General features: G+C 39.9%; 1 protein-coding gene across 5 annotated transcripts in view; it reads left to right on the top strand.

Moving 5' to 3' along the window:
• Positions 1-24,239, top strand: part of myo16 (myosin XVI) — a 675,445-nt gene that overhangs the window by 558,636 nt on the left and 92,570 nt on the right. For 4 of the 5 annotated variants that reach the window (XM_063053735.1, XM_063053734.1, XM_063053733.1 and 1 more), the window contains one exon: positions 18,968-20,155. In XM_063053735.1, the coding sequence (XP_062909805.1) occupies positions 18,968-20,155 (1,188 nt within the window). The remainder of the gene's footprint in view (positions 1-18,967; positions 20,156-24,239) is intronic. The other variant, XM_063053737.1, reaches the window with a different exon arrangement.

The raw sequence follows: 24,239 nt of genomic DNA, 5'->3' as shown, positions 1-24,239 counted from the left end.
CTGCACAGATTGTGGTCTTCCAGTTAGGAAGTCAAGGATCCAATTGCAGAGGGAGGTACAGAGGCCCAGGTTTTGTAACTTCTCAAGCAGAATTGTGGGCATGATGGTATTAAATGCTGAGCTATAGTCGATGAACACTATCCTGACATAGGTGTTTGTGTTGTCCAGGTGGTCTAAAGTCGTGTGAAGAGCCATTGAGATTGCATCTGCCATTGACCTATTGTGGTGATAGGCAAATTGCAATGGGTCCAGGTCCTTGCTGAGGCCGGAGGTCAGCCTAGTCATAACCAACCTCTCAAAGCATTTCACCACTGAAGGTGTGAGTGCTACCAGGCGATAGCTACTTGTTACATACACCTGTTAGGGTGCATTCTCCAGTTACCTTATAAGTGAACCATAGCCTTTAGCCAGGAACAGATGTCATCAGGTGGTTCCCAACCTTCACCGAATGTTTCGACTCTTAACCACGACACTCTCCAGTTGGTGGGCCGGCAGTGGTGGCCAAATCACTCCCCATCTGCTCCTGGCTTCCAGCTTCCCTCCTCTCGCCTACTCCAAATCCAACAAGAGGCTTGTTCTGCCTCTTCCCTCATCCTACAAGTTGCTTGTTTTTTGCTCCTTTCGTCCAGGCCCAGATCTGACAACAACCGCCATGCTGATTTGGCTGGGAAACCTCTGCAGCCGATCTCTTCCAACCAAGCCTGCCATCCCTTGTCTTTACACTCCTGCACTAAGGGCTGGTACTTCAAGGCCTTTCTCTCATGGGCCTCTTCCCGTCTCTCCTCCCACGACACAGTCAGCTCAACCAGAATTATTTTCCTGTCTTCGGTTGACCACAGTACAATGTCCGGGCATAGGGTTGTGTGCACCACATCTGGGAACTGCATCCTCCTTCCCACATCGACCCTCATCTCCCAGGACCTGGCTGTTAGCAGCAGATTGGGCTTTGGTTGTTCGGTTACGAAAGGCCTGGCTCCCTCTTTAATGAAGGTGATGGCCTTCTTCAAATCTGTGCCAGCCGTCCTCTTCTTGCATCTCTCCTGCTCTAGTGTGCCAGCAAGAGCCAGAAGCACCTTATCATGGCGCCACCTATACCGTCCTTGAGTTAAACAACAGGAATTCTGCAGATGCTGGAAATTCAAGCAACATACATCAAAGTTGCTGGTGAACGCAGCAGGCCAAGCAGCATCTATAGGAAGAGGCGCAGTCGACGTTTCAGGCCGAGACCCTTCGTCAGGACTCCTTGAGTTAGAGCTGTTTTACACCTGGACAGTATATGAGCCAGTGTCCCCTTTTGACCACAGAGCTTACAGTTTGGGTCCTCTCTCATCCCCCATGTGTACAGATGTAATGGTGAAGGAAGTGTGTCATACACGGATCGCAAGAGGAAGGAAATACGGAAGGGCTCCAGTCTCCATAACTCTGCCCGTGAGATCTTGTGCTTAGGCAGATCCCATTTTGTCCAGGCACCCTGGGACCCTTGTTCCACTGCCTTTGAAATCCGCTTCTCTTCCTCACAGATCCGTACTTCTGCCTGTACCATGTCTCACCTGTTCCTTATGCTTGCGTTTCCCCACTGCTGGAAGTGAACTGAGCCGAGGTTTTGCTGCCTGACGCAGGGGCTGCTGATGATATCTCGCAGCTTCAGAGAACACACTGCCTCCTCCACAGCTGCGTTGGCTGCCCACTTGAGCCCAGATCTGGTTGTAACGCCTGCTTGCTTTACCAAGACATCATTGGAATCTCTCAAGCTTAATAAGGCTCTGCATTTTGCCACCTTGAATTCCTCCACAACAGATGACAGGGGAAGCTGCAGTTGCCCAGAATGAATGTAGAGACCCACTGAAGAGAATCTTGGGGGAACTCCCAACCATCTCCGCAGGTGCTTGTTGGTTTTCCTCTTGATGCCTTCTACGGCAGTCATGGGGAACTCATTAAGTGTGAAGAGCCAGAGAAGCCTGGGCAGAATGCCATATTGGTACAGTCAGGTCTTGAATTTACCCGGAACTCCGGATTTGTCGATCTTTTTCAGCCATTCGTCTGTCTGCTTCACAGCATTGGTGACATTGGCCCCATCTGTTAGTGACACATTAAACCACTTCCTCAAGCATTTTATCAGGTTATCTTCGATGGCAGGGATGACCTCACCCTGAACTTGGAGGCTAAGCTTGCTAGTAACTTTGCCCTTTCTGATCACCATGCACCTGTCATTAAGGCAACTCACATTATTCTTCTTAGGGCACTGGTATAATTGTTGCCTTCTTGAAACAAGTGGAAACTTCCACCGATAGCAGTGAAAGGTTGAAAATGTCCTTGAATACTCACGCTAGTTGGTTGGCACAGGTTTTCAGAGCCTTACCAGGTACTCCATTAGGACCCTCTGCCTTGCAAGGGTTCACCCTCTTTAAAGACAGTGTAACTCTGTTTCTGCCTCTGAGACAGAGATCACAGGATCATTAAGTGCAGCAGGGATCTTCATATTTGTAGTTATACTCTCCCTTTCAAAGCAGGCATAGAAGGCTCTGAGTTTGTCTGGTAGTGAAGCATCACTGCCATTCATGCTATTGGGTTTCGCTTTGTAGGAAGTAATGTCTTGCAAACACTGCCAGAATTGTCATGCATTCGTTGTTGCCTCCAACTTCGTTCAAAATTGTCTCTTTGCCTTTGAAATAGCCCTCCACAAATCATATCTGGTTTTCTGGTACAGGCCTGGGTCGCCAGACTTGAATACCACAGATCTAGCCTTCAACAGATGACGTGCCTCCTGGTTCATCCATGGCTTTTGGTTTGGGAATGTACAGCAAGTCTTTGTAGGCACACACTCATCCACAAAGGTTTTAATGAAGTCAGTAACAACTGCAGCATACTCATCCAGATTTGAAAATGAACCCCTGAATACAGTCCAGTCTACCAATTCAAAACAGAATTCAAAGGATATCAGAATTTGGTGAGAGATGTCAAGGAGTTTGGTGGGAATAGTTGGAATCTTTTGCCTTCAGAGCCAAACTCAAGTTAAGTGTCAAACCAAATGGGAAAGCAACCTGCATATTTTGTATTCTATTTTCTATCCAAATATGATCGTCATCATGCTGCCATCCTAAGCGCTTTGTTGTTGTTCAGTTGTTCATTCGAGTCCAACTCTTCACATTGTTTGTCACTGATTTAGATAATGGAATTGATGGCTTTGTGGCAAAGTTTGCGGATGATATGAAGATAGGTGGAGGGGCAGATAGTGTTGTGGAAGCAATGTGATTGGAGCAGGACTTAGACAAATTGGAGGAATGGGCAAAAAAATAGAAGATGATATACAGTGTTGGGAAAGGTATGATAATGCATTTTGGTAAAAGGAAAAATAGTGCGGACTATTATCTAAATGGAGAGAAGGCTCAAACATCAGAGATGCAGAGGGACTTAAGCCGGAGACGGTGCCTCTCTGCAAGTGGAGTAGCGGCAATCTTGTGCTGCTCCTAGTTTTGTTTCTCTCCCCCTAGTTTAAACTTCGAATTTAAAATTTTTATTTGCTGAATTTTGAGGGGGAACAATATGTCTGTGTCTACGAGGAGTGGGAAGAACTTGTCTGAACCTACCGACAAAGGTAATGGGAAAGGAAAGATGCAAAAGGAAAGATCTGATCAGATGCCACCAGGGGCTGAAGATATCATTCGGACACTGAATGCAGTTAAAGATCAGAATGGATCAATTAAAGACCAACTGGAAAAGAATAGTAATGAAATGAAGTCATTTCTGGGAAAACTTAAAGATTTGGAAACTCAAGTTATTACACACGAAGAGGAATTGAAGATAACTAAGCAAAACTTCTTTGAAGCTACAACCAATTTGGAAAGATATCAAAATAAGATTTTAGACCTGGAAGCTAGGTCTCGCCAAAGGAATATGCGAATTGTTGGGCTGAAAGAAGGAGCTGAAGATGGAGAGTTAACTGCTTTTTTTGGTAAGCTTTTTCATACTTTATTTCCTACTATAGTATCACAGCCGCCTGCTATAGAAAGAGCACACAGAGCTTTTACTTCGAAATTCAAGGATCCAAATAAGCCAAGATCTGTTTTGGTTTGTTTTCATCACTTTAAAATTAAAGATCAAATAATGCAACAGGCAAGAAAACAGAGAGTTTTTAGATTTAAGGAATCCGAGCTCCGTTTTTATGAAGAATATCTGAAGGAGGTAATGGGACAAAGATCAAGATTTGCTCTGGTAATGAAACAGGCATATGATAAGAAATTGTTCCTTCTTTGCGTTACCCGACAAGAATTAAAGTTTTTCCTCCTAATTCTCCTCCTAGTACATTTTTTGATCCAAAAGCCGCACTGGTCTTCGTTCAAATTATACCTGCCGCCGCTACGGAATGAACTATCTGAAAGGTTGTTTGGTTATCTATATATTATTCACATTTCAGAAAGAAGATTTATGAAGGTTACTCGGATATTCCATTGAGAGACTAATAAAAGAAGATAAGGAGATTTGTTCATTATTGCACATTATTGGTTTTCTTTTGGAAAGAAGATTTATGGATCAAGTATGACTGTTTAAATGGTTACTCAGACATTCGACTGAGAAAAGAAGATAAAAGGATTTGTTTCTTTAACCTAATATCTGGATTGATGTTCTTTTTTGCTGCTTTATTATAGCGTTTTATAACCGATTTAATGTTCAGGGATTTAATGTTAAACTTAAAAATGGCACTGGTTTTTCTTTTTAAGAGATAATATTATTTTGGTTCTTTCTTGTTTAACAAATATTGGAATGCAAACACTTTTCTTGGTTGAGACTTTATTGTTTTTCTTACAAGGTCATTCTATTTTTTACTAACTAGGGGGAGGGAAAGAAAATCCTTTTAAAATTTTTTTTCTGTACAGACAGAGCGGTCCCTGGCTTTGTATCTACCATAGGTTGCTTGCCTTTCCTTTGGGCTTTCGGGGAGGGGGTGGGGTTAGAGTTAGGAGTTTTTTCCCATTGGGTGGTTCCATGAGCATGCGTGTTTTCTATGTGGTTGTATTCTTCATCGCCGCCATTTTTGATCATCACGTATTGGTATGTGTGCTGTGCATGTATTAAGTAGAATAAAATTATAGTATGGTATTTAAATGGATTAATGTAATAAGTTGGAATGTACGTGGTTGGAATCATCCTATCAAACAAAAAAGACTTTTAAGATTATTAATCAATTTCAACCTGATATAATTTTTGCTCAAGAGACACGTATCAGGGCGGGAGATCAAAATAGATTTTTTGGATGGTGGAGAGTTTTGCAGTTCCATTCTACTTCTCAGAGTAAAACTAAAGGCATGTCCATCTTTATTAAATCCAATATATTTATTCAAGAGGATACTGAGTCAGATTCTAATGGTAGATTTTTAATTGTTAAAGGAGTGATCTGTACCAGATAAGTTGTTTTGGTTAATTTGTATGGTCCTAACTTAGATGATCCTTCTTTTTTTGAAAAGGTATTTGCTTTACTGCCTGATTTAAATGAATATATGTTGATAATGGGTGGGGATTTTAACTGTTGTTTAAATCCTGTGATTGACAAGAGCTCAACAAATCAGCAACTTCCAAAACGCTCCGCGTCACTTATTAACTCCTTTGTGATCGATTTTGGATTGATCGAATTATGGAGGTATCTACCCCCAATAACAGAGAATATCCTTTATTTTCACATATTTATAAAAAATATTCGAGGATTATTATATTATAATCAATCACCGCTTCTTGCCTAGTGTTAAAAATTGTGACAATGACGCTATTGCTATATCTGATCATGCGCCTTTGAGTTTGTCTTTTGAATTTGATGATGTCATTCTTGTCCGTCCACCATGGCGCATGTCTCAGACATTATTGCAAAATTCTGACTTTGTCAGTTTCACTGAAACCCAGATAAAAGAATTTTTTTCTTTTCAATGATATAGGGGACATGTCCGAGTTAATTATATGGGATACATTTAAAGCATTTTTACGTGAGCAGATCATTTCTTATTCAGCTAAGCTTAAAAAACAGACTAAAGCAGAATTAGATAAGATTCCAAAACAAATTAAAGACTTAGAAAATACTTATGTAATTTCCCCTAATATTGATTTATTCAAACAAAGAGTGGAACTTCAATCACAATATAACCTATTACTAACTCATCCCATTGAAGGCTATTTGCTTATGTTAAAGAGCCAATTTTATATGTTTGGAGATAAAAATAACAAACTGCTCACATCTCAATTAAAAACAGCTAGAGCCAAAAGGCAAATTTTGAAAATTCGTGGGAAAGATGGTACCTTGGCTTGGGAATATGAAGAAATTAATAAGATTTTTATACTGAACTTTATAAATCTCAAAGTCCAGTCGATTCTTCTGGAATGAAGGCTTTCTTACGAAAGATTGCTTTTCCTAAAATTTCTGTTGAGGATCAAAAAACGCTTGATGCCCAAATTACTGAAACCGAAATTCATAAAGCTATTTTTTCAATGCAATCTGGTAAGGTCCCTGGACTTGATAGCTATCCTGTAGAATTTTATTAAAAATTTGGAAAATTGCTTTCTCCGTATATGTTGGAAATGTTTAAGGATTCTATTGTGAAAGGTGATTTACCCCCTACTTTCTATGAGGCTTCTATTTCTTTAATTCTTAAAAAGGATAAAGATCTTACTGGCTGTGCCTCATATAGACCTATTTCATTATTGAATGTTGACGCTAAGATTCTGTCAAAGATAATTGCCGATCGGTGGGAGAATATTTTGAGTAAAATTATTTTTAAAGATCAAACAGGCTTTATAAAGGGCCGTTATTCTTTTTCAAATGTTCAGAGACTATTTAATATTATATCTTCGTCCTCTTTTAAAACTCCACAATGCATCGTTTCTTTGGATGCCGAAAAAGCATTCAACCGAGTTAAATGGAAATATTTATTTAATGTTTCAGAGATATCTGGCTTTGGTGTTAATTTTAATAATTGGATTAGAATGATATATAAAGCTCCTATTGCTACTGTTGTTACTATCAACTGTAGGCCTCCTTTTTTTCAGCTTTCACGGGGGACAAGACAATTATTTAATTTAATATTAGAACCCCTTGCTATTGCTCTTCATGAAGCTAAAAATATTCATGGGATTTTTGTGAATGAGACCATTCATAAGATTTCTCTTTATGCTGACAATTTATTGGTTTATATATCTAATCCCAAAGAATCTATTCCTGCCTTACTAAAATTATTCAATGAATTTGGAGATTTTTCAGGATATAAAATAAATTTTAGTAAAAGTGAATTGTTTCCTTTAAATAAATCTGTCTCTAAATATGATAATACTCCTTTTGAAGTCACGGATTCTTTAGATATTTACGTGTTATAATTACTAAAAATGTAAGGATCTTTATAAAGCCAATTTCATTCCCTTGGTAGACTCTATGAAGTATTTATTTAGTGGATGGAGTCCACTTACATTTTCACTTGTCGGTCATATCCATATAGTTAAATTGATGATTTTACCAAAATTTTTATATTTATTTCAGAATATCCCTGTTTTTTTGACTAAGAAGTTTTTTGATTGGATTGATTCTATTATTTTTTTTCTTTTATTTGGAATAATAAAAGACCAAGAATTAGTAATGTGTTACATACCCCGTAACTGGGTTGCCAAACCAGCAGAAATGGATCACTCGGTTGGAGTCTGGAGTACTAGAACTAAGAAAGTTTTATTAAAGAAACAAGCAACACAGTAATCGAAAGGATAATAAATGCAACAGTTCAGCGATGATAAACACACATGTGCACAGAATTAAAATAACAGCATCAATCAAGCTCTATCGTTGTCTAGGGGTAAATGACCAAATTTAAAGTGACTCAAAGTTCAGTCCAGTTAGTAGTTCAGTTCGCAGTAATCGTTGCCATGGCGATGGACAACGTGGGGGAAGAGAGAGATAGAACAGGAACAACTGATCATTCAGAACGGCTTCACTCACAGACCGGCGAGATTGCTCACAAGCAACTTTTGGGCGGGTCCTTGGTGATGTCACCTGAGGTCACCGACTGTGACCCCTCCTCCAGATGCGGTCGATCCTCTGCAGTGAACCCGGCACCCAGGCAAGGGCGGACACACACCGGGTTCCCGCTGATCGTACCTTTCCACCCTGGTCGTTGTCTGATACTTCTCACCCACTCGTGAGAGGCGCACCGCTTCCAGGGTCTCGTTACCTCGGGTGGCGTGTGTGTCTGTCTTAGCGAACCTGTCCCTCTTTATCCCCCTGCTGGGGCATCGCCTGTCCATCACTTCAAACAGTTCAGGGTTCAAAGGGGGGAGCCGCTCCAGACAGCTCTCTCTCTCCCACGTCCCTTCATTACACATCTCCAGACGCTACTCCATTGTTCCTTATCTCTCCTTCCCCTGAGGGCAGGTGGCAGACCAACTGCTGATGCCACTGATGCTAGCCCAGGCCAGCAAACATCTTAATTTTATGTGTATTCTCGTCACAAATGTCACTTACAGAAGTTGAAAAAGGATGGAGGTCTTGCTTTGCCTAATTTAAGAATGTATTACTGGGCTATTAATGTGCGATACATGTCCTTTTGGTTATATTGGGTTGATAAGAACGATCGGGCAATTTGGGTAGACCTGGAATTTAAAGCTGTGAAATAGTTTTACTTAACCTCGTTATTGGGAGTTGCTTTACCTATGCAATTAGCTAAAGTTGCTAATTTAAACCTATACCCTGTGATTAAGCATTCTTTACAAATTTGGCTCCAGTTCCGCAATTTTTTTTAATCTTAAAAAATTTAAACTTTGCAGTTTAATTTATCGAAATTACTTTTTTAAGCCTTCTTTGAGTGATCTAATATTTTTACTTTGGAAAAATAAAGGTATTAATTCATTTTTGGATTTATTTAAAGAGGATAGATAATGTCTTTTGAACAATCATTTGATAAATATTCTCTTTCATACTCACGCATTTTACAATACCTTCAAGTTAGACATTTCTTACAAAAATATTTAAGTAATTTTCCTTATATATTGGAGGCTGACCTGTTAGATACTATTATGAGTATGAACCCTTCGATGAAAGGTTCTATTAGAAGACTTTATAATTTATTATTTCAATGGGATAAGTGTTCTTTATTTAAGATTAAACAAGATTGGGAAAAGGAACTCAATTTGACTTTTATGATAGAGGATTGGATTCAGATTCTGAAGCTGGTTAACTCTTCTTCGATCTGTGCTAGTTATTCACTGATTCAATTTAAAATTGTATATCGTTACCATCTGACGAAGGAGAGACTGTCTAAGATATTTCCTGATGTTGATAGTTATTGTGATAGATGTAAAACTGAGACAGCTACACTGACACACATGTTTTGGTCTTGTTCTATACTGGAACAGTTCTGGAAGTCAGTTTTTTCGACAGTTTCTAAAGAACTTAAAATTAATTTACAACCTAACAAATTAACTGTGCTTTTTGGAATAATTCCTCAAAATATCCGTGATTCCTCTGTGTTTGACTAACATGTTATTGCATTTGTTACATTGATAGCCAAGAGGCCATATTGTTGAAGTGGAAGGATACATCAGCTCCCACTTTGTCACAATCGTTCTCTCAAGTGATGCTATGTTTTAGTTTGGAGAAAATTAGAAGTTGAATCTTTGAACCTTTATTTGATTTTGAGAAAAGATGGGGTTCATTTGCCCATTATTATCATTTTAGTTAATTCTCCACGATCTAATTGTAAATTTCTGCTATTTTTTTTTTCTTGCTAGCGGTTTGATGTTTATCTTTAGAAGCTTTTTGTATGATGCATGTGTCACGTACCTCATGACAGTTTAAAGAACCAACAGAAATGGAAAACACTTTGGAGTCCAGTATTGCTATTAACTAATAGTATTTATTAGTAACTACGCAATACAGTAATATAAATGCAGATAAATCAAACAGTTTAGCAATGATTATATATAAGTAAGTGTGGAAATATATGAAAGCCAAGCTTCTTCAAGTCTAGGGGTAAATAGGTAATTTTACAATGATGAGTAAAGTTCAGTTCAGTTCATAGTATTGAGTTGAGTAGTGATGGAGAGAGAGAGAGAGAGAGAGAGAGAGAGAGAGAGGGAAAGATTTGGGTCTTCAGGTGAGCTGATGCCGTCGATCTTCCCGTTGTCCTCTGAAATCTTTTAGAAGTCACCGACTGTGACCACAACAAAGGGGACCGTTCTTCTGTGGTGGAATTATCAACAGAGCGACGCAGACACAACAACGCATGCTCACTACAGCATAGAGCTACACAGAAGTATAAATCAGGCCTATGGCGTAGCCCGTACGCAGAAGTATAAATCAAGCTTTAGGAGTCCTCATGCAAGACTCCCAGAAGGTTAATTTACATGTTGAGCCTGTGGTAAAGAAGGCAAATGCATGTTGGCAGTTATTTCAAGAGGAATAGAATATAAAAGCAAGGAGATAATGCTGAGCCTTTATCAGTCACCAGTCAGGCTGCAATTGGAGTATTGTCAACAGTTTTGGGCCCTTTATCTCAGAAAGGATGTATTGTCATTGAAGAGAGTCCAGAGGAGGTTCACAAGGATGTTTCTGAGAATGAAGGGGTATATGAAGAGCATTTTTCATCTTTGGGCCAGTACTCACTGGAAATTAGAAGAATGTGGGGGGATCTCATTGAAACCTACTGAATGTTGAAAGGACTAGATAAGGAGAATGTGGAAATGTTTCCAATGGTAAGGGTATCCAGAACTAGAGGGCACAGCCTCAAAATTGAGTTGTCACCCTTTAGAACAGAGGTTAGGAGGAATATTCTTCACCAGAGAGTAGTAAATATGTAGAATGCTCTGCCACAGACTGCAGTGGAGGCCAAATCCATGGATATATTTAAGGCGGAAGTTGATTGTTTCCTGATCGGTCAGGGCATCAAAGGATATGGCGAGAAGGCAGGTGTATGGGGTTGAATGGGATCCAAGATCAGCTATGATGGAATGGCAGGGCAGACTTGATGGGCTGAATGGCATAATTCTGCTTCTATGTCTAATGGTATTATGGTCTTATCAATGAGTTTCAGCAATGGGTAATGACTTAAATTGAACTTTGGGTTTGAGAAGAAATAAAGTGCTTTCTTCTGTGCCTTCTCCCAAAGTACAGAGGAATAATAGAATTGTGAAACAGAGGGGTAGTCTGTAAAACTGATTCATTCTTTGAAAGAGTCCCCCAGTGTTCCTATTACCCTGCTTTTTATCCATAATCAACAATTTATTTCCTTTTAATTTTATATCCAACTATCTTTCAAAAGTTGTATCTAAATTTTCTTCCATATCACTTTCCACCTGAGCACCATAAATGATAAGTGTATAGAAATGGAGTTGTACAATGCAGAAGCAAGCTCTTCATGCCGACCATCAAGCACTCATCTACACTACTCCTACTTTAGTTCCAATTTATTCCCCCTTCATTCCTATCATACCCCTGATTCCTTTCATGCCACTCAGTTTGACACTATGAGCAATTTATTATAGCCAATTAACCTATCAATGTACAACCTACACATCTAAGAGATGTAAATTAATTGAGATCACCCATAGAAAGCCCACATAGTCACATGGAGATCACCCATAGAAGGTCCACATTGTCACATGGACATCACCCATAGAAGGTCCACATAGTCACATGGACATCACCCATAGAAGGTTCACATAGTCACATAGAGATCACCCATAGAAGGCCCACATTGTCACATGGACATCACCCATAGAAGGTCCACATAGTCACATGGACATCACCCATAGAAGGTCCACATAGTCACATAGGGATCACCCATAGAAGGCCCACATTGTCACATGGACATCACCCATAGAAGGTCCACATAGTCACATAGAGATCACCCATAGAAGGTCCACATTGTCACATAGAGATCACCCATAGAAGGTCCATCTTGTCACATAGAGATCACCCATAGAAGGTCCACATAGTCACATAGAGATCACCCATAGAAGGTCCACATAGTCACATGGACATCACCCATAGAAGGCCCACATTGCCATATGGAGATTATGCACACTCCACAAAGTGCACCATCAGATGTCAGGACTTGAACCCAAATTACTAGAGCTGTGAGACAGCAGCTCTTCTAGTTGTGCTACTGATCCACCCAAAGTAATATTTAATAATGACTTCTCATACATTTTCAAATTATGTTCTTCATATTCCAATACTCCTGCCATGCAATCAGTGTATCAAAATTTTATCTATTAATAGTCGGAACACAGTTTGTTAACATTGCATTCTGTAGTTTGCAATTTCTCACAACTGCTTATTTGTTGCGGCTAAAAAATGCTTTTGCTTTTCTCTTCCAAAACTAGGTTTCCATACTAGTGTTCCTCACATGTCACACACTCATCCACTGCATTTTTCTGATTCTGCGTTTGCATTGGAATTTTACCTCCTCCATTTGACGTATCCTACTCCACTAAAATGTAAATCCTTGTGTGCATTGTTTCTACACAAAGAATCAATATTTTCCCTTTGCAATCTTTAATATTCGATGTTACACCCTTCCCCTCTCTGTCTAAACAATTCTTTTTGATATCTGATCTTTAAAATAAATGACACAGAACACAAGAACACAAAGCCTTGGAGTAACACATACAAACTGGTTGTACCTGTCACCTACCACCTTGTACTTCTTCCCTCCCTCCCCCCCACCTTCTTACATTGACTTCTCATCTTTTTTCCCAGTCCGGACGAAGGGTCTCGGCCCAAAACGTTGACTGTTTAATCTTTTCTACAGATGCTGCCTGGCCTGCTGAGTTCTTCCAGAATTGTGTGTGTGTGCTTTGGATTTCCAGTATCTGCAGATTTTCTCATGTTTGTAAAACCTTGGAGTAGTTATCTGTACCATAAGCTGTAGTTCTTTGCCTTTGATTTTTACTAGGATTTTGTAGCAAGTACAATGCTACCCAAAAGTAGAATCAGAATCAGGCTTATTATCACTGACTAGCAGGTCACAACATTATTTGTCTTGCAGCAACAGTATAGCGTAAAGGCATAAAATTACTAAAAATTACAGTATTAGTAAGTAGTGCAAAAAAAACAGAAGTAGCATTCATGAGTTCATGGATTGTTCAGAAATTTGATGGTGGAGGAGTATTTGTTCCTAAATCACTGAGTATGAGTCTTTAGATACCTTGTCCCCTGTGATGCCAATAGGTCTAAGGATACCTGGTTCAAATCTGCTACTGAATGATGAAATCTTAGAGTTATATAGGTAATTGATGCCAATAAGATGTATTATTTTATTGATGTAAAATAGATTTGGCACATCATTTCTCAACTCACATCTCACCTCAGCTCTGATCTGCTTCGAAGAAAGGCACTATAAAATTTTGCCTTCCAAATGTCACTAAGATAAAATTCAATAATCTGAACCAAGGTAGTATCTCGCCAATAAGTTTTGTTTTGGGAGTAATCTTACGGTTTGAAAGCATAATATCTAACTGGACATTAGTCTAATGATACTTGACATTTTAACTCAGTAGAAATACTTCAGCAGATGAAGTGTGTAACCAATAGTTGGCCATTGTGATGGAGGCTCAGTTGATAGATGTACATACAGCAAAGTAACATGTCTCCGTGACCCAGCAGAAAAATATTACAGGTTGTAGTCATTTGGACTGAAAACATTAAAGTTCTGGAATTATTCTGCATATCAGGCAATTAATGTTTTAAACCTCAAGGTAATTTTCATCAGAATTTAACACACAGGATTTATGGTGAACTCAAAGTCTCTTTCAGTGACTGCAATATAATTCAATTCTCAATAGATTTACTATGTTTTGGCATGCAAACACACACACATACACACACAATGCAATGAGTATTGATGTGATTAGTACAATCTGATGTGTTTTCTCCAATGTTAATCTGCTGGTCAAAATCAGATTCTGCTCTTTGTACTTTCATTTCCCATCCTGCTCCTTCCACTGGAGTTTCAGTTTTCCTCTGTCTTCTTGACTGGTGGTTCTATTTTCTCCATGTACTTGTTCCTTTTGGTTTACATTTTCTTCCTTTACTTTAAGCAGTGTTAAGATTTTGTTATCCTATTATTGGCACCTTTCTTCATTCTTTAAGCTTTTCCAATCTCTTTATTAATGTTCAAAATTATAAACATAACAACAATATTAATGAACAGAGATTGGGATTACATTATTAATAATTGACAGTGCAAATATAGCATTGGTAATAATACAAATATATAAAGTTTCCCAAACTCTAAATATAATTAACATGGTAAAGGGATAAATGAGAAAAAATCTAAAAAAAAGCACCCACAAATTAGAAAAGAAAAAAAAAGACATATTAATTAAACTAAGCGATAACAACCTAAATAAAACTAAAAACAGAACTATAGAAAAAAAAAGACAGGCTAACATATTACATTGGATAGAATCATTAATGTCGTTAACTCCACTCCTCTATCCGTGTATTTTAAGTTTTAAAAAAAGGCTTTGAAAAGGTCAAACTACATCATATGGAAATGTTGAATAAATGGTCTCCAAGTTTCTTCAAATTTAATCGAATAGTCAGAGGTGCTTCTTCTAATTTTCTCAAAATTTAAACAAGATATAGTTTGAGAAAACCATTGAAATGTAGTAGGAGAATTGACCTCTTTCCAGTTCAATAAGATAAATTTTCTAGCCATTAATTTTAAAAAAGCAATCATTAAGCTTTTATTGGTTTTAACAGGTCAAAATGTTACTTTTCATTCTTATATTAAAATATTAAGTCCGATAACTCAGCAAAATTCCTGAGATTTCTAGACACCAGTTCCACAATGATAATATTATCTGACAAATATTATAAAACAGCTTAATTTCTGTCATATGTACTTATATTTTTCTTTGCCTGATAATACTAAAATTTATCGATTAACTCAAACAAAGGCCTCAGGTTCAAGCTGCGTAATACAAGATGTGGGCTTAGTATAAAGTAAATAATCTTAGAAACTAAGGTCTGGTCAGTAATTAACGCAAATCCAAATGACAACAAAAATATAGCTGAAGTTGATTTTTGTCCAGTGCTTTTTATTGGAGCGTGCTGTTTTTTTGTGTGTCAGTTTGTTTCGCTTCAATGCCAGTGGAGGCACAAGAAATGTTTCCATTTCAAACATTCACCACATTGACAAACTGCTCCAAAATCAAACAACACAGGTGGATGAACATAGGACTCTTTTGAAGTTAATATGAAATATGAGTGCATCATATTTTTCTCTTTGAGAATTAAATGTTATCATTATTCACAATCACTTTAAGCAAAATGTCCATTGTTTCACCTTTTTTCCCCAATCACCTTCCATCAAAAGCTCTACCATAAGACATTATGGAAAAAAATCAGTATCTGAGCTACATCAATTCTAGTGGTCCAACACTATATTGGACCTAAAGGGAATCTTTTTTAATAGTATATGTTTTTCTTGTTTGGACTGAATATCTTGTTTCTGTTTAAATGTGATTTCAGAAGTGGACAGGATATTATATTCTTCTGGAAGTAAAATAGAGGAGAGATTATTCATACACTGATATGAGCACCTGGCTCATCAGAATAATTAGTTTTAATTTATGAAACGTGTACCTCATTCAAGATTCAAGATTATTTCATGTCATTTCCAGTACACAAGTGTGAAGGAGAACAATATAATTATTACTTTGGGTCTGATGCAGTGCAGAATAAAAATACATTAAGATAAAGAGCACATTAATTAAAAATACAATAACTATAAATACATGATAGCTTCTGGGCTAGCCGGTGGTGTAATGTCATCAGCACTGGACTGCAAGGTGGATAATCCTGAGTTCAAATCCGGCCAGGTCCCAACCTGTGCAGCAGCAGTATCTGTGGGGAAAACAGTTCTGGCAATCTACTTCTGTATGGACAGTGACTCAACAACAGCAATAACTAGATAGCTTATATAGAGTACTGTGCAAAAATCTTAGGCACCCTAGCGATATACAAACCTATGTGCCTAAGACCTTTGCGCAGTACTGTAGTAATTTTCATGACATATATGAATGATGATGAATCTGATTAGATTCTGGTACGGGTCTCTATTGTGGACTGACAGTGGGAAGGGGGCAGGGAGAGGGAATCATGGTTGGAAAATGGAGGGGAGAGACAAAAGAGTGGGAAACAGCAGTGAGAAATTCTGTAATGATCAATAAACCAATTGTTTGGAATCAAATGATCAAATGAACTTGCCTGGTGTCTCAGGATTGATTGTGTCTTCATCCGCGCCACATCCTGCACCTGGCATTTCTTCTCTGCCACCTGTCCCACACCCCTCCCACGGCACTCCACCCTTGCCATTCCCTACATCCTTTGTTCCCGTCAGATTTACAAATTCCATGTTGACAAATACAGTACTCTGCAAAAGTCTTGGGCACCCAACCTATATATATGTGCCAAAGGCTCTTGCACAGTATTGTACACAGATTCGTTGTATGTACATAAAGTGATGTTGGTAAAGGAATGTCTGTACATAATGTCGAACATAGAAAACCTACACCACAATACAGGCCCTTTGGTCCACAATGTTGTAGGTAATGTGGCTGACAGGAAATGATAAAGGAGTGTTGTTGGGGGCATGCGGAGGAGTGGGTTAGTAGGTGGAGGTGTAGATCAGCTTTACTGCTTGGGAAAGTAATTGTTCTGGGTCTGGTGGTCCAAGAATGGATGCTACGTAGTCGCCTCCCTGTTGGGTGTGGGACAAACAGTCTATGAGCAGGGTGGGTAGGATCCTTCATGATGTTACTGGTCCTCTTCCGGCATTCTTCTGTACATATAACATATGAGGAACGTTTGTCCGCTCTTGGACTGTATTGCTTGGAGTTTTGAAGAATGAGGGGAGACCTTAATGAAACATTTTAAATGTTGAAAGGCATGGACAGAGTGGATGTGGCAAAGTTGTTTCCCATGATGGAAGAGTCTAGTACGAGAGGGCATGACTTAAGGCTTGAAGGGCGCCCATTCAGAACAGAAGTGCAAAGAAATTTTTTTAGCCAGAGGGTGGTGAATCTATGGAATTTGTTGCCACAGGCAGCAGTGGAGGCCAAGTCATTGGGTGTATTTAAGGCAGAAATTGATAGGTATCTGAGTAGCCAGGGCATCAAAGGTTATGATGAGAAGGCGGGGGAGTGGGACTAAATGGGAGAATGGATCAGCTCATGATAAAATGGCGGAGCAGACTCGATGGACCAAATGGCCGACTTCTGCTCCTTTGTCTTATGGTCTTATGGTCTTATGGTCTTGCCTTATGTCCTAGATGGTGGGTAGGCTGAAGCTAGTAATGCACTGGACAGTTTTGACTACCCGTTGTACAGCCTTCCTGTCTGCTGCAGTGCACTTGTCATACCAGACAGTGATGCAACGTGTTCAGATGCTCTCTATTACACATCTGTAAAATGGCATGAGCATAGATGTGCAAAGTCCCGCTCTCTTCATCCTCCACAGAAAGTAGAGGCATGGGTGAGATTTCCTGATTCTGAGATCATGAGACGTTGTGCGAGACATGAGCTCTCGCGAGTTTGAAACTGCTGGCCATTTCCACTGCTGTGCCGCCAAGGTAAAGAGGGGTGTGAGTAGTATGAGTTGTCTTGAAGTCAGTAGCCATCTCCTTTGTCTGGATGACATTGAGAAAGAGGTTATTTGCCAGTTTCTGATTGTTACTCTTTACTGTGAGACCCTCATAACTTTAATTTTTAAACATAACATTTACTTTGATTGAGCAAACCAATTGCAATATATGCAATATAACTAATGCAATATATTTCCCAACCTGCTGCGTCCTCTGATCATAAATACAAGGCTTCCTTCCCAGCATCTGCCTCAGCTCTCCTTTCCTACATAATAGTGTGAGAAATCCTTCCAGCCAGAACCTCAAGTGTTAAAATAAAACATCTCGAATTCATAATGTTGGAAATTAATTTTACTTCTCAGAACCTGTATGATAATAATCTATCTCAAGGCAATTTAATCAAGCAGAAGAAAATTAGTCCAGGTTACTACGCTTGATATTGAAAAGATGTGGACCTCAAATGCAAACAGGAGTTGGATGGGCAGCAATGTTCCACTACACTCTTGTTTTGAGATCCAAGATCATGGCTAAAATTTTCAGGAATAGGCCTAATGGCATCTTTCTGTGCTGTAAACTTTCTGTGATTGTCTGATTCAATGATTATGGCTCACAGGATAATCAAAGACCTCAAGAGAATGAGGTTGAGAGGAAAGAGAAAAAGGGCATAGATTTTCATACTGCCTTTCACAGACTGAGGACATCCCAAATTGCTTCAGTTTATAAAATACATATGAAATAAAGTAACTGCAATGATCTGCTACAATTTGTGAAAGACATATTTTGTGTACAATATGATAACAACTGGATAGTTTGCAGATTTTAATTGAAATACCATCACTGATCAAGACATGGAAATGTCTGCCTACTTCTGAAGTGGTGCCACTGAATCTTTTACATTCTCCTGAAAGATCATGTAAGTACAGCCCTTGCCAGTGTTTCTGCCCAGATATTTTGCCCAAGTCTCTGGAATGGGATTTGAACTAAGATTCATAAGGTACTGATTTTAGAGAGATATATCATGGAGAACAACCATTCGGCCTATAGATTCCACATCATCCATCAACAACCATGTTTACGCCAACCCTATTTTATTCCTAGCTCCCCCTCCCCAGATTCTACCACTCATCTACCACAAGGGACAATGACCTTTCCAGACCCTGGGGTGTGGGAGGAAATCCATGTATTCACATGGAAATGTAGTCTTTACAGAGACAGTGCCCAAAGTCAGGATGCTATGAGGCTGGCACTATTCAGACTCACTAGAGAAAATATGGAGATTTCAGTAAAGAGGGAATAGATGATGTGAAATAATCTCTTTTTAATCGGCCTAATGTTTTCATTCCTTTCCTTCACAGTTTTGAGCAAACCAAGACCGCACAGTGATGATTATAGCACAATGAAAAAGATTCCTCCACCAAAGCCTAAAAGAAGTCCCAACACCAGACTGACGGGTTCATATGAAGAGATTTATGTAAGAAAGCCATCTGCATTTAAATTCACTTGCACGACTAAAGCAACCCCATGTACTGGATCTATTCAACGTGCCGCATCAGCTGATAGTCCTCCATGTGGCATGTTCAGTCTCCATCTGTCACACAAAGATGATATTGAGCCAGTTTACATAGAAATGGGTGGAGCCAGAGGGACAGGTGGGAGCTATCTGGTGGAGGTGGAGAGTCCTGATCAAGGAGAATCTGTATATGAAGAGATGAAATACTGTTTGGTGGAAGACAGCTCAAGTTCTTCTAACTTTTTAGATGAGACAGTTTGTCCTCCACCTGCTTCTGAAAGAAAATCACCAACAATAACTGATGATTTTAGAACAGGCAGTCCTATCATGACCAGCTGCAAGGAATTGGTATGTGACATTCCGCCACCATTTCCAAACCTCCTTCCACACAGGCCACCCTTGCTAGTATTCCCTCCAACACCAGTGCAATGTTCCCCCGCCTCTGATGAATCTCCACTTACACCTCTAGAGGTTAAAAGGTTGCCAGTGCTGGAAACTAACCTGAGTTATTCTGTGCAGTCAGATGAAACATCACCCACATCACCACAGTTTTCAAGCCATCAAAAAGGAGAAAATAAGCCACCAACATCTCCTGGATTGGGTGTATTCAATGTATCAGGAAAGATGTCTCCACCCCCAACCACTCCTCCTCTTCCACTAGTTTCAACTCCACCCTATAAGCCAACTTCACACTTTATTTTCCCACCGGACATTCCAACATCTTGTTTTTCCAGTTCAGGAAAATTAGCTTCAAGCACAGACGTTCCCAAAATATCACAGAAACCTAATCCCTTCCAAGGAGGAGCCATATCTACAAACTCAGCTAGATTATCTTCGTCACCAGTAAAAACCTGCAGGACAGAAACTGGGAAGCACATTTCCTCCTCCACAGTGAATATGTCACTACTACCTTATTCTTCCACTGTCTCCAAACCAATCACCAGCCCACTTGATGAGCTGAGCAGTCTTTTCAGCTCAGGAAGAAGTCTTCTACGAAAATCAGCAGCAGGAAGAAAAATACGGGAGCAAACCAGTAAGTATTTTCATCTTTTAAAAGGTTAGACATATTGGTAGTGGGGCAGGGACTGGAGTTTGGAAACTATTCTGTCTGGAAGTACTGCTGTTGTTCTTAGCAATACTATCCCTGAGAATGTATTGAAGCCTCACTCCAGATACTCAAGCACATAATCCAAGCCGACTCTTCTGTAGAGGAGTGAATTTTGTCCTTTGTGTAAGATATCTGTTCTTTCTGGTAGATGTAAAAGTCTCCACAGCATTTCTCAAGTAGAAAGAGGAATTCCCTTCAGGTCTGAACTAATATTTATCATTCTATGATAATCAGTAAAGCAAGCTATCTTGTCCTATTTCTGATTTATGCAGAAACAGGCATTAATAGTTGCATTTTGCTCCACTTCAATCATGACTATAGTGAATGTAACAAAATTTGACTCACTCAAAGGACATGTAAATTGTGATCCTTGGAGAAGCTACGCTTCTAAAAATAAGTTGTCTTTTGTAAGTACATACAAACTTGCGTGTATAAAAGTGTGGACTGGTAAAGCATCTTATGATAGTTTATCTATGAATTAGTTAATTACTTCGGAAGTGAAAATCCCTGCTATGGAGATGAATGTACAGGACAATATGTTCACAGGTAAGTTCCACAAACAGCAGTGATAAATTGAAATAAAATCTCTCTATGACATGAAAAATCCATCATCACAGACGCACGCACGCACGGACACGCAGACGCACACGCAGATACATGCACAGACTCGTACGCACGCAGGCCCACGCTAAAAAAAAACTCTCTAAGAGACAATTGATTGTCAGAAATATATTGACCTGGTTGACCTGGTCTCTTTCCCTCCATAAAAGAAAGGATTTGTCAAATACATTCATATGCCTTCTCCCAGTAAGAAGTTGCTGAACAAAACTGTGAAAACAACTTTACAAATTTCCCTGAGAGAAGTGCACACTAAAGAAATAATATAAATTTACCTTTTCTCATCAAAATGCTAAACCATTATAATTCCAAATATTTCCATACTTCAAAAGTTTAATGGCAAATAATTAGCAACAACAATTTTTGTATTAACTTCAAAAAGGCTGCCAATTTCTCCAAACAACTGAAGCTCCTTACATCAGTTTGCTGGGAATTAGAGGATGAAATTTGCCTCTGGCAATTAGTACTAAAATCATATTAGACTCATTGTACTCACCTTCAGACATTCAGTTGCCTTGACTTCAACTGGTAGTCAGTTCTCTTGTATATCATTAGTGCTGGTATTAAAAGGCAATTTCCTCTACCTCTATCAAGAGAAAATCTGCAGAGCTGGAAATCGGAGCAACACACATAAAATGCTGGAGGAACTCAGCAGGCCAGGTAGCATCAATGGGAAAAAAGTACAGTCGACTTTTTGGGCTGAAATCCTTCGGCAGGACTGAAGAATAAAACCTGAGGAGTAGATTTAAAAAGTGGGGAGGGAGAGAGAGAACACCAGGTAGTAGGTGAAACCAGGGATGAAGTAAAGAGCTGGGAAGTTGATTGGTGAGATGAGAGAAGGAAAAGGGGATGGGAAATGGAGAATGGGGGGGTTGGGGGGGCATTACTGGAAGTTTGAGAAATCTATGTTTATGCCATCAGGTTGGAGGCTACCCAAACAGAATATAAGGTGTTGTTCCTCAAACCTAAGTGTGGCCTTATCCCAACAGTGGAGGAGGCCATGGATGGACATATTGGAATGGGAAGTGGAATTAAAATGAGGGGCCACTGGGAGATTCTGCTTGTTCTGATGGACGGAGCATAGATGCTCGGTGAAGCAGTTTCCCAATCTACGTTGGGTTTCACCGATATACAGGAGGCCACACTGGGAGCACCAAACACAGTAAATGGCACCAACAGAGTCACAGGAGAAGCGTTGCCTCACCTGGAAGGACTGTTGTGAGGGAGGAGATGTAGGGACAGGTGTAGCACTTGTTCCACTTGCAAGGATAAGTGCCAGTAGGGAGATCAGTGGGGAGTGACGAATGGACAAGGGAGTCGTGTAGGGAGCGATCCCTGCGGAAAACAGAAAGTGGGGGAATGGGAAAGATGTGCTTGGTGGTGGGATCCCATTAGAGGTGGTGGAAGTTTCAGACAATTATTTGCTGGACATAGAGGCTGGTGGAGTAGTAGGTGAGGACAAGAGGAACCCTATCCTTAGTAAGGTGGCAGGAGGATGGGGTAAGAGCAGATGTTCATGAAATGGAAGAGATGCAATTGAGGGCAATGTTGATGGCGAAGGAAGGGAAGCCCCTTTCTTTGAAGAAGGAGGACATCTCCTTCGTTCTAAAATGAAAAGCTTCATCCTAAGAGCAGATTCAGCGGAGAGAGAAGAATTCAGATTAGGGACGGCGTTTTACAAGTAGTAAGGTAGGACGTGGTGTAGCCTAAGTAGCTGTGAGAGCCCATGAGTTTGTAATAGAGATCGGTGGATAAGCTGTCTCTGGAGATGGAGACAGTGAGATTGAGAAAGGGAAGGGAGGTGTTCGAAATGGATCAGGTGAACTTAAGGGCAGGGTGGAAGTTGGAGGCAAAGTGATGCAGTCAAAAAGTTCAGCATGGGTGCAGGAAGCAGCACCAATGCAGTCGTCAATGTAGCGCAGGAAAAGTGTTGGGAGGTCACCAGTGTATGCTTCGAACATAGACTGTCCCATGTAGCCGACAAACAGGCAGGCATAGCTGAGACACGTGCAAGTGCTACACCTTTTGGCCACCCATTTTATTTCCACTTCCCATTCTCATTCTGATATGTCCATCTATGACCTCCATAGGTTGGAGGAACAACACCTTATATTCCATCTGGGTAGCCTCCAACCTGATGGCATGAACATTGATTTCTCAAACTTCTGGTAATGCCCCCACCCCCCTCCCCTCCATTTCCCATCCCTTTTTCCCTCTCTCACCTCATCTCACCAATCAACTTCCCAGCTCGTTACTTCATCCCTCCCCCTCCAGGTTTCATCTGTCACCTGGTGTTTCTCTCTCCCCTCCTCCCACCTTTTAAATCTACTCCTCAGCTTTTTTCTCCAGTCCTGCCAAAGTGTTTTGGCCCAAAACATCAACTGTACTCTTTTCCATAGATGCTGCCTGGCCTGCCAAGTTCCTCCAGCATTTTGTGCGTGTTTCTGTACCTGTCTGTCTGTCGATGAAAACATTTCCCACAGTACAAAATGTGCTAGCAGAGCTAGAGCAACTCCTAGCTCTCCTAACAGAGGACCGAATGTATGGAGGCTAAGATTTTTAAAATAAATGGTCCGTGAGATCTGCTACCTGTTAATGTTAGAGATGCAATCAAGGCACTGATAAAAATGCTGGAGCAATTAGTGAGTCAGGCAGTATCTATGGGGGGAATGGGATTGTCAATGTTTCGGGTGTCAGCAATTGGGAAACATGGACTCTCCATTTCCCTTCACAGATGGTGCCTGACCTGTTAAGTTCCTCCAGCATTTGGTGTGTTTCTCCAGATTCCAGCATCTGCATTTTCCTGTATCACCCATGATCCTGATGTCCTATTGGCCCTAAATTTCCTAACCTCCAGATTATTTTAGACAATTGCAGATGACATGGTATATCAAATTGATATAACATATTGTGCATTTTGCTGTCCACTACAATACAGGCAGATGGATTTATCCAAAGTGTTATGTTTCCATACCAGGCTGTGAAGCAGCAGATCAATATACTCTCTACCATACATCTATAAAAGTTTGTCATGGTTTCAGATGTCATGCCAAATCTTCTCAAACTTTTATAGAAGTTGAGGTGCTGCCATGCTTTCTTCATAATTGCACTTATGTGCTGGTCCCGGGACAGATCTTCTGAAATGATAACATAGAGGAATTGAAAGTTACTGACCCACTCCACCCCTGATCTCCCTGCAATGACTGGCTAATGGACCTCCAATTTCCTCCTCTTGAAGTCAGTAATCAGCTCCTTGGTCTTGTTGACTTTGAGTGAGGGGTTATTGTGGCACCACTTTGCCAGATTTTCAATCTTCCTCCAATATGTTAATTTACCACCACCGACATGGTGTCATTAGCAAACTTAAGAATGTCATTGGAGTTGTGCTTAG

Source organism: Mobula hypostoma, chromosome 7 (genome assembly GCF_963921235.1).
Source record: "Mobula hypostoma chromosome 7, sMobHyp1.1, whole genome shotgun sequence".
In the NCBI taxonomy this organism is placed as follows: domain Eukaryota; kingdom Metazoa; phylum Chordata; class Chondrichthyes; order Myliobatiformes; family Myliobatidae; genus Mobula; species Mobula hypostoma.
This window is presented reverse-complemented; position numbering and strand designations above follow the sequence as displayed.